This window comes from Myotis myotis, unplaced genomic scaffold (assembly GCF_014108235.1).
Source record: "Myotis myotis isolate mMyoMyo1 unplaced genomic scaffold, mMyoMyo1.p scaffold_m19_p_9, whole genome shotgun sequence".
NCBI classification, from domain to species: domain Eukaryota; kingdom Metazoa; phylum Chordata; class Mammalia; order Chiroptera; family Vespertilionidae; genus Myotis; species Myotis myotis.
Window position 1 is genome coordinate 72,134,117 of NW_023416401.1, and position 13,438 is coordinate 72,147,554.

Consider the following 13,438-nt stretch of genomic DNA (forward strand, 5'->3'; position numbering starts at 1 on the left):
TGTGTCATGGTGAGTGCCAACTGCATGTTGCAAAAAGAACACAAGGAAGGAACAAATCACCTGGGAGAAGGGCTTCCAAAGGATTGTAGGCAGATTCCCTTCTGATGCAGGTCTTAAAGAAGGAATGTAATTGGCCCAGGGCATTTCAAGCACCAGTGACAGCTTGTGAAAGTTACTGGGGGGGCAGTGGGAATGACACTTTGGAAGAAGACTAAGCAATTTGGAGTGGCCAGAACTTGGGGCTTCACAGATGAGTGGAGAAAAACAAGTAGCAGTCAGAAACAGCACTGAAAGCGTGTTCTGGGGTCATATGAAGGAAGTGTATTTCCCATCAAGTTAAGTAGTTCCCATCCTGCTTGTAGGGAAATGAGCAACTGAGGTAGGACTGTGAGTGTGTATGTGTGTGCAACCTCACTGAAGAAATAAACGTAGAGAGCATGAGAGTGATAAAGAATATATATATTTTTATAGGAAGTTATTCAAAATTTACTTAGGGATACAACAAACTAATTACATATACTTATATGGCTCTTGTTTTAACCACTATCATCCCTCTGATCCTGGGATTGGTGTAGCTCTCTAAGTCACAGTTGGGTAAAGTTCTCTATTTTTCCCTTTCTGCTTCAGGACAGTCTGATTTTCTCCTAACTTCACTTGTTTTTCAGACCATAGTTGGGTTCTCTATATAGAGAGAAGTCTGGTGGAAGTATGGAAGTGGAAGATGAGTAGAGGTGGTAAGGAGACAGTATGGAAATGAGTGACTAGGGCCTGCAAAGTGGAGGGCACTGATCACATTTGTCCCAGAGGCTCCAAGGAAGAGGACCAGGATTCAGTGATACATGCTAAAGTCTGACAGTCTGAATTGCCTACAGATGCAATAGAGCATCCTGATTTGTCATTGTAGATTGTTAGACAAATTAGAGGGCCATTTGGCAGTGAGAGGATTCTGAAGGTTTATTAGTTATCTATTGCTGCATAAATTATCACAAAAATCTAGCGGTTTCAAGCAACAAACATTTATTATTTCAACTAGAGGCCTGGTGCACAAAAATTTGTGCACTCAGGGGGGTCCCACAGCCCAGCCTATGTCCTCTTGCAGTCTGGGACCCCTCGGAGGATGTCCACCTGCTGGCTTAGGCCCACATCCTGGGGGATTGGGCCCAAGCTGGCAGTCAGACATCCCTCTGGCAGCCCAGCAGCCTTCAGGGGATGTCCACTTGCCAGCAGGGAGCAGGCCTAAGCTGCAGTCGGACATCCTTAGCGCTGCTGAGCTGGCGGGAGAGGCTCCCATCACCACCGCTGTACTGGCAGCCGTCAGCCTGGCTTGTGGCTGAGCAGAGCTCCCCCTTTGGGAGCGCAGTGACCACCAGGGGGAAACTCCTGCATTGAGTGTCTGCCCCCTGGTGGTCAGTGTGTGTCATAGTGACCAGTCATTCCCAGTCGTTCTGCTGTTAGGGTCAATTTGCATATTACCCTTTTATTATATAGAACTAGAGGCCCGGTGCACAAGAATTTGTGCACTCGGGGCGAGGGGGTCCCTCAGCCCGGCCTGCACCCATTTGCAGTCCAGGACCCCTTGGAGGATGTCCACCTGTTGACTTAGGCCCACTCCCCAGGGGATCAGGCCTAAGCTTGCAGTCAGACATCCTTCTGGCAGCCAGGGAGCCCTCAGGGGATGTCCGACTAAAGGCTTAGGCCCCCAAAGGATCAAGCCTAAACCATTAGTTGGACATTCTTAGTGCTGCCACGGAGGTGGAAGAGGCTCCTGCCACCACCACTGCGCTGGCCAGCCATGAGCCAGCTTCTGGCTGAGTGGCACTCCCCATATGGAAGTGCACTGACCACAGGGAGCAGCTCCTGCATTGAGCGTCTGCCCCCTGGTGGCCAGTGCGCATCATAGCAACTGGCCATTCTGCCATTCAGTCAATTTGCATATTAGCCTTTTTATTATTATTATTACTAGAGGCCCGGTGCACAAAAATTTGTGCACTCGGGGGTACAGGGGGTCCCTCAGCCCGGCCTGTGTCCTCTTGCAGTCTGGGGCCCCTTGGGAGATAACGACCTGCTGGCTTAGGCCTGCTCCCGGGTGGCTGAGGGCAGGCCCAATCCCTAGGTGCAGCCCCTGGTCGGGCTCAGAGCAGGGCTGTTGGGGAGTTGGGGCGCCGCCCTCTGTCATGCACAGAGCAGGGCGGATTGGGAGGTTGTGATGCCACCCTCAGTCACGCTCAGGGTAGGGTCAATTGGGGGGTTGGGGCACCGCCCCGTCACACTCAAGGTAGGGTCGATGGGGAGGTTGCGGCGCCATCCCCTGTCATGCACAGAGCAGGGCCAATCAGGGGGTTGAGGCGATGCCCCCTGTCACTCACAGAGCAGGGCCCATCGGGGGGTTGGGGCTCCGTACCCTGTCATGCACAGAGCAGGGCCGATCAGGGGGTTGAGGAGCTCCCCCGTCACTCACAGAGTAGGGCTGATAGGGGAGTTGGGGCACCGCTCCCTGTCACACACAGAGCAGGGCGGATCAGGGGGTTGGGGTGCCGCACCCTGTCACACTCAGGGCAGGGCCGATGGGGAGGTTATGGCTCTACCCCATCACACACAGAGCAGGGCCCGTGGGGGGTGGTTGGGGTGCCGCCCTCTATCACCCACAGAGCAGGGCCGATCAGGGGGTTGCGGCGCCGCCACTGTCACACTCAGGGCAGGGCTCATCAGGGGGTTGGGGCGCAGCCCCCTGTCACGCACAGAGCAGGGCCCATCAGGGGGTTGGGGCGCCGCCACTGTCATACTCAGGGCAGGGCCGATGGGGAGGTTATGGCTCTACCCCGTCACACACAGAGCAGGGCCCGTGGGGGGGGGGGGGGGTTGGGGGTGCCGCACCCTGTCACACACAGAGCAGGGGCGATCAGGGGGTTGGGGCGCCGCACCCTGTCACAACACAGAGCCGCAGGGTGATCAGGGGGTTGGGGAGCTCCCCCATATCAGGCACAGAGCAGGGCTGATCAGGGGGTTGGGGCGCCTTCCCGTCACCAACAGAGCAAGGTGGATAGGGAGGTTGTGGCCCCGCCCCCTGTCACACACAGAGCTGCAGGGCGATCAGGGGGTTTGGGCGCTGCCCCCTGTCACGCTGATCCTGGTGCCAGGAGGCCTCACGGCTCCGCTGATCCCGGTGCTGGGAGGCATATTACCCTTTTACTATATAGGATAGAGGCCTGGTGCATGGGTGGGGGCCAGCTGGTTTGCCCTGAAGGGTGTCCTGGATCAGGGTGGGGGTCCCCACTGGGGTGCCTGGCCAGCCTGGGTGAGGGGCTGATGGCTGTTTGCAGCTGGTCACAGAAGGGTGTCTTCAGGGTGTGGGTTCCCACTGGGGTGCCTGGCCAGTCTGGGTGAGGGGATGAGGGCTGTTTTCAGGCTGGCGGGTGACTGAAGCTCCCAACCGCTCCTTTTTTTCATTTTTCTTTTTTTTATTCTTGGCCAGCTTTAGCTCTGAGACTTGGCTCCAGCTCTTAGGCCTCGGCTGCTGAAAGCAGGTATCTGGTTTGTTTGGGTTCTATGATCGAAACACTGTTCTAACTCCAGCTCTGAGATCCCGGCTGGCTGAAAGCAGGTTTCTGGCGTTTTGTTTAGCTTCTATATTTGTAACAATGTTTCAAACTGCAAGCTTAGAGGCCGGCAGCGGCAGGCGGGGAATGTTGGAGTCCTCCGTCACTGAAGCAAGCAAGCCTCATGTTCGCTTCAAGCTGCCTGGCTGCCGGCCGCCATCTTGGCTGGCAGTTAATTTGCATATCGCCCTGATTAGCCAATGGGAAGGGTAGTGGAGGTACAGCTAATTACCATGTTTCTCTTTTATTAGATAGGATATAAGATGTCCTTATTTCCCCTCTTTTTCCCCTTCTACCCAGCTCTTACCCCCCACTTATCTCTGGCCATCACCATACTGTTGTCTGTGTCCATGGGTTGTGCATATATTTTCTTTGGCTAATCCCTTCTTTAAATTCACTTCTTTAAATTTTTATTTTCAGATAAGTGCTTATAACTGCACTATTATATATTTTCTATTATATCCTTTAGAATTAAGATATTTTTTAATTGAACCCTTGTAAATTTTAGCACAATTTAATAAATTATGCTAGAAGCAACTAGGAGATTTTTCATGTAATGCAGATATATTTCAATTAATATTTTGTTAATTTTTAATTTTTTAATATTTTAATTTGAAATAATCTCATACATGTAAAAAAAAACTATAAAATACTACAGCATATTATATGTACCCTTCACCAAATTTCTTAGGTGTTAATAATTTAAACATAACCATTATACAACTAACAAAATTTGGAATACATTTTTCTTATAATCTCTTTAATGTTACTTAATCCATTTACTTTGTTTTTGTTAATCTTCACCCAAGGATATTTTTCCATTGAATTTTAGAGAGAGTGAAGGGAAAGAGAGAGACATATTGATTGGTTGCCTCCTACACATGCTCTGATAGGGACTGGGGATCAAGTCAGCAACTGAGGTACATGCCTTTGACTGGAATCTAACCTGGGACCCTTCAATCCAAGGGCTAATGCTCTATCCACTGAGCAAAACAGGCTGCAGCTTAATTCATTTACTTTTAATCTATATGTGTCTTTATATTTAAAGTGGGTTTTGTTTTTGATTCACCCTCATAATCTGACTTTTAATTGGTGCATTTATGCCACTGACTTTCAGAGTGCTTATTGATAGAGTTACTGCCATATCTGGCGGCTTCTGGGGCTTCTGGGGCTTGCAGGGCCACCCTGCCTGTGGCCTGGTACCGGATTGGGTCCTGGGCAGCAGGCAGGCGGCTCCTGGGGCTTACAAGGCCGGTGTGCCTGTGGCCCGGGACGAGATCCGGTCCCAGGTGGCAGGCAAGCAGCTCCTGGGGTCACCTACGGGGGCCTGGATAGCAGCTTGCGCTGTCCCGCCCTGCCTGCAGTATGCAAATTAGCCATCTTTGTTGGCGGTTAATTTGAATATCTCGCTGATTAGCCAATGGGAGGCGTAGCGAAGGTATGGTCAATTACCATGTTTGGCTATTATTAGATAGAAGCCTGGTGCACCCGTGGGGGCCGGCTGGTTTGCCCTGAAGGGTGTCCCGGATCAGGGTGGGGGGTCCCGCTGGGGTGCCTGGCCAGCCTGGGTGAGGGGCTGATGGCTGTTTGCAGGCTGCCCAAACCCCCTTCAGGGTGGGAGTCCCCACTGGGGTGCCTGGCCAGCCTGGGTGAGGGGCTGATGGCTGTTTTCAGGCTGCCCAAACCCCCTTCAGGGTGGGGGTCCCCTGGGGTGCCTAGCTAGCCTGGGTGAGGGGTTGATGGCTGTTTTCAGACGGACCAAGCCCCCTAGTGACTGAAGCTCCCAGCCTTTCCTTTTTTTTTATTCGCTCCAGCTCCGTGGCCATGGCGACAGGTATCTGGGGTTTATTTACCTTCTATAATTGAAACTTTGTTGCTTTTGAGTGGAGCTCAGAGCTGGTGGCAGGCTGGCTTCCTCCATAACTGGAGCAAGCAAGCCTCCTGCTAGCTCCAGCTTCGTGGCTGCCGGCCGCCATCTTGGTTGGGTTAATTTGCATATCGTCGCTCTGATTGGCTGGTGGGTGTGGCTTAAGGTGTAGCGAAAGTATGGTCAATTTGCATGTTTGTCTATTATTAGGTAAGATTACTGTGAGTGAGGAATTAAGGACTTTCTCATGAGATTTCAATCAAGGAATCTTCCCACAGCTGCAGGCATCTGAAGGCTCACACTCAGAGCTAAGGCTGTTGGCAGAAAGTCTCCATGCCTCACTGGGTGTTGGAAGGAGGTCACACTTTTATGCCACATGCTGCTTGAGTGTCCTCACAAGATGGCTGTTGGCCTTTCCCAGAATGAGCGTTCCAACAGTGACAGTAAGGAGGAAGCCACAATGCCTCTTTTGACCTCTTCTCAGAAGTCATACACTGTCACTTTGCCATATTTTTATTCATTGGTAGGGACACTCAGGGGAGAGGAATTAAGCTCTATCTCTTGCAAACAATTTATGGGCAAAGGCTCTAACTACTGCGCAAAACTGGCTAGGGCTTTTGGACCTTATTTTGTTTTATTTGGATGTGTAAGAAAGAAAGGTGCCTGAGAAGTCTTGGTTAGTAGATACTACTAAGTATTAAGGAGCCATGAGTTTTATAAAGCACCTAGAGGCCCCGGTACACAAAATTCGTGCACTTGGGGGGGGGGGTCCCCTCAGCCTGCCCTGCACCCTCCAGCAGTCCAGGAGCCCTGGGGGAATGTCAGACTGATGGCTGAGTGGGCCTAAGACATCAGTCGGACATCCTCAGCACTGCCACGGAGGCAGGAGAGGCTCCCACCACTGCCACTGTGCTCACCAGCTGTGAGCCTGGCTTCTGGCTGAGCAGTGCTCCCCCTGTGGAAGTGCACTGACCACCAGGGGGCAGCTCCTGCAATGAGTGTCTGCCCACTGGTGGTCAGCATGCATCATAATGACCGGTCATTCCACCATTCGGCCACTTGCATATTAGCCTTTTATTATGTAGGATACACTGTAGATGAGGCCCCATAGAAAAAGAAGAAATGCAAAAAATCACTCTTAACTCATTCTCAAACTGTCCCCACTTAAAATCAAATTGCCCCCCCCCCCCCCCCCCCCGTGGAGCGTGTGCTGCACCTTGGGAACCAGTGAGCTTGAAACTTTTCCTCTCTGAGCTTCATTTCTGAATACATACGCATATACCATGGGAATTGTAATCTCTTCTCCGCCTTCCTCCCTGGGTTGTCATGAGAAGGTTCTGAGCTAATAAACCTAGAAATGTTTCATCAAGTAAGTGATGTCTAAACGGGAAGGGATTGTTATTTTTAAGCCCATGGGTACCCTCACAGGTGGCAGGTGCTGATTAGGGGAGGAGGGCATGATTGTTTCCTGGGACTGTAGCTATGGAAGCTTTGCAGAGGGTTCCGCAGGCCTCGGAGGGGCGGACTCTGGCCAGCAGCCCTGTAGCAGTGGTTGTCCCTGGAGGCACTGGCGGTGGGGCAGGAAGTTAGGGGGGCACTAGGGAGGCAGCAAAGCTGAATGGGGAGTAATTGTCAAACCTTCCCGCTTGGCGCCATTCTTTAAATTGTAGGTTGCTGTTTCGCAGCGGTACCTGCTCAGGGTGGGGCTCCAATCTCCTGGAGCCAGGTGGGGGCAGGGCCAGGGTGGAGCCAGATGGGCTAGGAGGGCGGGGTTTAGCTGTGCCCCCTGCCAGGTTCAGCACACTTCCAGGGAGACAGCACTGCTGCGGGGGAGAGGGGGGGGAGTCAAGAGTCTGACCCTGGGGGGCCGCTCAGGCCTGCCTCCATCCAGGTCTGGAGCTGTAAGGAGGAGAGGTGTGCCTGGCCTCAGCAGAGGGGGCCCAGGAGCAGTGGGCCATGGGCCCTGGTGCCTCAGGGGCGCTGACAGGTGGTTGCCAGTGTGCTATTGTTGTGGGTGCCCTGGTGGGGCTGGCGGGGGAAGAGATTGGGAGTCAGAGGTGCGGGCTGCAGCTACCCGGAGGTTGGGTCTTCTCCCCATCTGGTCAGCTTCCCCATCGCCCCTGGGGGTGCGGGGACTGGGGTAGGGTGTCCATCCATCCCCCCAGGGATGCGGGGGCTGCAGTAGGGTGTCCGTGCAGGGGGATTGGAAGAGCTCCCCGTGGCCGCTTCCTCTTCCTTCTTTACTGTCCAGGCTCCTGTCAGGAGATATCCTCAGACCCCGGGGAACTTGGCTCCAGCCACCCGCCCCTGCTGCGCACACATCAATATGCAAATTGGTCGTTATGGGGACACTGTAATGGCAATTAGCATATTACCTCTTTATATGTATAGATAAATGAGAAGTCATGGTCCAAACATGAAGCAAATGAAGTTGTGGCCTGATTTGGGGCAATGGATAGGGTGCCACACAGGAGAATCCACCTGAGCTTCACATTTGAAATATTCTCCTTTTGCAGGCAGAGGTTTATGACAGACACTTCCCTTATAGGTATAATCCTCCACTACCGGGATCTGCAGTGAATACTATTTACACAATCTTGATACTGTCAATGCTGATTACTAATTGGGGAATCAACCTCTAATCAAAGATAAGTAGAGACAAGTATAGCTACAGAACAGAATGTAAATGTTAATAACCATGAAAATAATGGTATGGTTGCTAGAGGTTAGGTAGGGTTGGGAGTGAGAGAAGGAGGAAAAAAGAAAGGAGCACATGAACTTTCCTATTCTTACATTGTTTAAGGGTGAGGGATAGTTGATTATATAAATTTGATGAATCAAGAAATAGTGTGTTAAAGTAGCAATAAAATTAAAAAACATAATTTCAAGCTAGAGTAGAATTCTAACAAAAGTCAGGAGGAAAGGGGAGTGGAACTGGTGTGAGTTGTGTTAATCCCCCTCCCCCCAAGAGGCATAAGTTACTGACTAATCCAGGAATAGAAGCATGAATACATCCCATAGAGTGAAGGTGTTTCCCATGAGAATAACCAGATCCAGAGACTGGTGGCTCTGAGAATGGGGCAGCAGAGATGACTTTTCCGTCTCCCTTCCTATCCTTCTGTACCATGTTTGCTTTCTTACTACATACTGAATATACATAACTTTTTCAAAGCCAAAAATGTAAACAACCATGTAGTTTGGAGCATCTATGAGTTGATACTAGTTAGTATTCACTGGGTTGTAGTAGATTAACCTCACAAACATCAATCCCTCTAGTTCACTTTAACAAATTTCACTTATTTCATAAATTGGCATTACATTTCATTCTTCTTAAGACAGAGAAAATTACTAACTTTGCTAATAAAAGCTATTTAACATAAGCAAAAATTCTATGAGTTATCCTTAAATATGCATTTCTATATACCACCAAAAATACCTTACAATCTTCAGGATTAACTCTAATGGGCAAGAGTCCAGGCTCAGTAAAGAAGTGACCCTCTGTCTGGATCAGTCCATGAAGCAATTTTAATAACTGCCCTCCCAACTCCGCGTACCAAGTGTTATTCTGAGTTCTTTTGGAAGGCCCACCTACAACCTCTGCATATTCTAAAACCAAACTCCCTATTATCTACTGGAAAAGATATTCAAAAGATTCAGCAATGATTAAGAAGCAAATAGCTAATGTGCCTTAGTTTAACAAAAGGTGGCCATTTATTTATTTACTAGAGGCCCGATGCACGAAATTCATGCAAGAGCAGGTCTTTCTTCCCCTAGCCGCCAGCACTGGCTTCCCTCTGGCACCCAGGACCCAGGCTTCCCTCCAGCACCCAGCCACCAGCAGGCATCCGAGACCTGCATTTTCCTCGCAGCCCTGGCTTCATCTGGTCTAATTAGCATATTAAGCTTTTATTATTATAGACTTGTTTGTTTTTTTAAAAGGTGGCCATTTAAAAAAAAATTTCCCAAAGCCAAATCAGTACCAAGTATAATGGGTAGAAAGAGAGATTACCAAAACTATGATGAGGTTGGTGGTCAGAATCCAGGTGGAGAAAGAGGCCCTTTATATAAAAGTACATTTTTTTTCCTTTGAGGAATGAGGGGAGAGATTCTATGAAAGCTCTTTGGGCTTCTATAGAGAAAATACTGTTTACTCTCGTAAGAAATGCTGAGTCTTCTATTTTATACTCACAGAAGCTCAGGGTATAAAGAGACTTGTACTATAACAATCCATAACAATCATACAACATAGTTCAGGCACCACCCACACTTTCTATAAGGAATTTGATACAAAGATCTGAACTACCTGTGCATTACCTATACTGCTCATATAAAAAATACTTAGAGAAGAATGGATAAATACAGACTGGAATATCCATACAAAGAAATACTATACAACAATGGAAATGAACAAACTAATGACATGTCTAATAAGATGGATGAATCTAATAAGCTTAAGGTTGACTGAACACATCAGACACAAATAGTACACATCCTATGATTCCATTTATATAAAATATAAAACCAAGCAAAACTAATCATGGTGTTAGAAGTCAGTATAGTGGTTAACTCTGGAGGGGATAGAGACTGGCAGGGATTACAAGGGGTGTTCTGGAGTTGTAGTTAAGTTCTATTTTTTTATATGGGTACTGCTTACATAGGTAGGTTCACTTTGTAATAATTTGTCAAGTAGTTGCAGCTATGATTTGTGCACTTTTCTGCATGTATGTATACTTAAATTTAAAAGTCAATTTAAAAAAAAATAACATACAGGGCTCCCTGCTAGTTTATGTGGTACCTTTATGCAGATTTTTTAAAATACCCCCTCTGGGTGAATGAATTAGAAAAAGACACCCCATGGGAGAGGTAGCCTACAAGTTTGGGCCAGGGCAAGTGGAGGACAGGCTGGGTTTTATTCCCACTGATGCATTTGGCTAGACACAAAAGCACACATCTGGATGAACATCTGCAAATCTGAAAAACACTCATTTGGTCTGTCCTCACCACAGCTTTATGAGAGGACATGGCAGATGTCCTTATTTTACAGATGTGAAGTGACAAAGAGCAGTAAGGCTGATGCATGAAGGTGTCGCAGCTAATAAGGGATGGAGTCAGGATGGATTCCTAGGCCAGTAGTTCTTCACATGGTTCTGATTCCTTTTTGGGAGGGAGGACAGGAAGGAACTCTATGTTACTGTGTATATTGTTATGGGTCATCTCAAATGTTTTGTAGAATAAGGCAGGGGATAAATACATGGTCCCATATTCTTAATATTGAGCTTTTGTGAAGATCCTTGGTTCTAAGCCCATTTGAAAACTATTCTCTACACACAGGCTCAGAAGTAAACATTCATCTTTTGGATGTTTATCTATGCAAAAAGATCAGGAGACTAGAGAACGTTACATGTCAACAGAGCATCCTGGCTCTCCCACAGCTTATTGACTTAAGGATATAAATCTTTCCATGTCTTGAAAATATGAAAGAAAGACACACACATACTGTTTATGTCCAGCTTACCTAGAAGTGTCTGCTTATTTTGGGAGGAGTCAGGCTCTGCAGAACATCTGCAAGATCGAAGAACAATCACTCCTCCAAGCACACCATCTTCACTGGCCAGGAAAGGTGAACCTAGGCAGAAATGACTAGTGATCACTTCTCAGTCAATTTTACTATTTTCATTTGATTACTACAACAAAAATGTGCTATGAATAAGATCTTGAACGATGCCCGTTTCCTGACAATCACCATTGTTCCTGCCTTGTATAGGCTTGATAGCAAAGGCAGGCCGATGCCTGAACAGGGGTCATTTGGCAAAGACGGTGCCAGATGCTGCCAAGAAGACTTGAGTGGGGGTGGAGTGTGCATTACTGTATTCAGAATGGAACTGGAAACACTACCAGGTTAAAGGACCAAACACAAATACAGGGGGAAAAAAATGCTCAGCAACTCCCTTTGATCAGCTCTTAGGGATCACTTCCCAGGCTCTCCCTGCTGTCAGGGGCATGCCACCAAAAGCTTTGATTTAGTACCTTAAATTCAATTTTAAACAATAAGCCACAAATTTTATTACAAACATGTTAAAACACTCCCGAAAGATTACACAAATAAGGGTGAAACTACATTTCTATGAGAGTCCAGTGGTTGGAAATGACTGGCCTCTGGGATCTCACACTGAGCCGCCATGAGCATTTCAAGAGCACGGCATTTTAGGACCCCTCTTGCCTCCTCTCCAAGGACATCTTCTTTAAACGTGTGAACCAAGTGCTATCAAAGAAACTGGTAAAAATAAAAGCCAACCAAACTGCATTTGGGGGGAACTCTGGTTAAACTTAGTAGCTTAAACGCATGCATTTATCTCCACTCTTTCCTCAAATCCCAGTAAGCTGAGGGGAAAGGAAGAAAAAAGGTAAGGCCCAATAAGGACAGAGAAAAAGACAGACAAGAAAAAAAACTGACCTTTTAGAAAATGGAAAGAAAACGGGCAAAGGATACCTATGAAAGCTGAAACCTAAGCTTCTAAGGAGTTGGGTGGGTGGGTGGGTGGAGGAGAGGTTGGTTGGAGTGAGGGGACATCTATAGTAAATCACCCAGTTTTGTCATAAAACCCAAGAGCATCAGAAGTTGGAGGCTTCAAGTTCTTCTGAAGGCAGGAGTACAGGATGCGTTATAATGAAGATGGTTGGTTGTGTCCAAAAGAATCCTGGGTTCCTTATAACTGGTCCAAGTTCAAATGTCTCTACCTCTTCCCTCTCCAATGACTCAGCACGCCAAGCCATGGCAAATACTGCCTCTGCCCCTTGCTTCCTCTGAAAAACCTCTCAGTGCACCCTGTACTGCACATACTGCAGCAGGCTCCGGTCTGGCCTCCCTGCTCCACTCATTCAAATCTCTAACTTTATTCATTCAATACATATGCACTGTGTGCTAGACCTTTTCTAAGTATTGGCGATACAGCAGTGAACAAAACGAAATCCCTGCTCACATCTAGTTGAGCAGGTTGGGGGACAATAAACTCAAGTCAATAAAGAAACCCATTTAGATAGGAGCAAGTGTGCTATGAAGAAAATGAGTCCCAGTAAATGACAGAGGGTGTGACTGGGTCAGGGACTACTGTACATCAAGGGGCAGGGAAGGCATCTTTTGGTAAGGAGCTAATAATCATGTGAAGGTCTGGGGAAAGCTTCTAGGCAGGTCAACCAAGCAAATGCACAGACTCTGAGGTGGGAAGGAGCTTTTTACAGAGGAGGCCAGAGTGGCAAGAGCCAAGTGAGGGAGGGGAAGAGACGGTAAACCATGTGTTCAGAGAGTGGCAGGGTCAGGCCACGTAGGGTTACACTAGGAGTTTGGATTTTACTCCAAGAGTGATGAAAAGATGATGCAGGGCTTTAACCAGGACAATGGCAGTTTTTACTTGCACTGGACTGGTTGGCAGGGCAAGAGTGAAAGCAGCAAGCCACCAAAGAAGCTGCCATGGCAACCCAGCTGAGAGATGACAGGGACTTGGGTGAGACTAGTGGCAGTGGAGCAGAGTGGTAAGCCCACAATTTATTCTGTAAGTAGAATCAACAGGGCTGTTTATACGAAGGGCATGGGAAACAGAGATATCAAAGTTTACTCTAATAAGAAATATGTGCCCAAGCTATGATCACATCACTAAACCATTCAAAAACCATCAATGGCTCCCAACTGCCCAAAGAATGCTGTTCAAACTCCTTACCCTGGCCTAGCCCTTCTCTCCCTTCCCAACCTTCTCTCCTTATTTATTTTTACACATGATATGCTCCAGCCAAACTGGACTCCTTGTATCTCATTTCCCCAAGGTCTATGTTTATGAACTGTCTTTCCAGGCTCCCATTCTTCCTATTAACTGAATCTGTTCTTCAGCTCACTGCCTTTATACAGACCCAAGGACTGTGGGATGAGGATATCTGATTCACCTTTCAAACCCTCTTAGTGACTAACAAATGCTTTCACTCA

At 48.0% G+C, this 13,438-nt stretch overlaps 1 protein-coding gene across 16 annotated transcripts in view; it reads right to left on the reverse strand.

Moving 5' to 3' along the window:
- The window catches only part of TASP1 (taspase 1), a 256,206-nt gene that overhangs the window by 48,480 nt on the left and 194,288 nt on the right, over window positions 1-13,438 (reverse strand). For 10 of the 16 annotated variants that reach the window (XR_004969959.1, XR_004969958.1, XM_036322231.1 and 7 more), the window contains one exon: window positions 10,979-11,089. The exons of 4 other annotated variants lie outside the window; for them this stretch is intronic. Coding sequence is in view for 9 of the 12 variants with exons in the window: in XM_036322231.1 (XP_036178124.1) it covers window positions 10,979-11,089 (111 nt within the window). In the remaining 3 variants the exon portion in view is untranslated. Of the gene's footprint in view, window positions 1-10,585; window positions 10,618-10,978; window positions 11,090-13,438 lie in introns of those variants that run through there. 2 more of the 16 variants (XM_036322239.1, XR_004969960.1) reach the window with 2 other exon arrangements.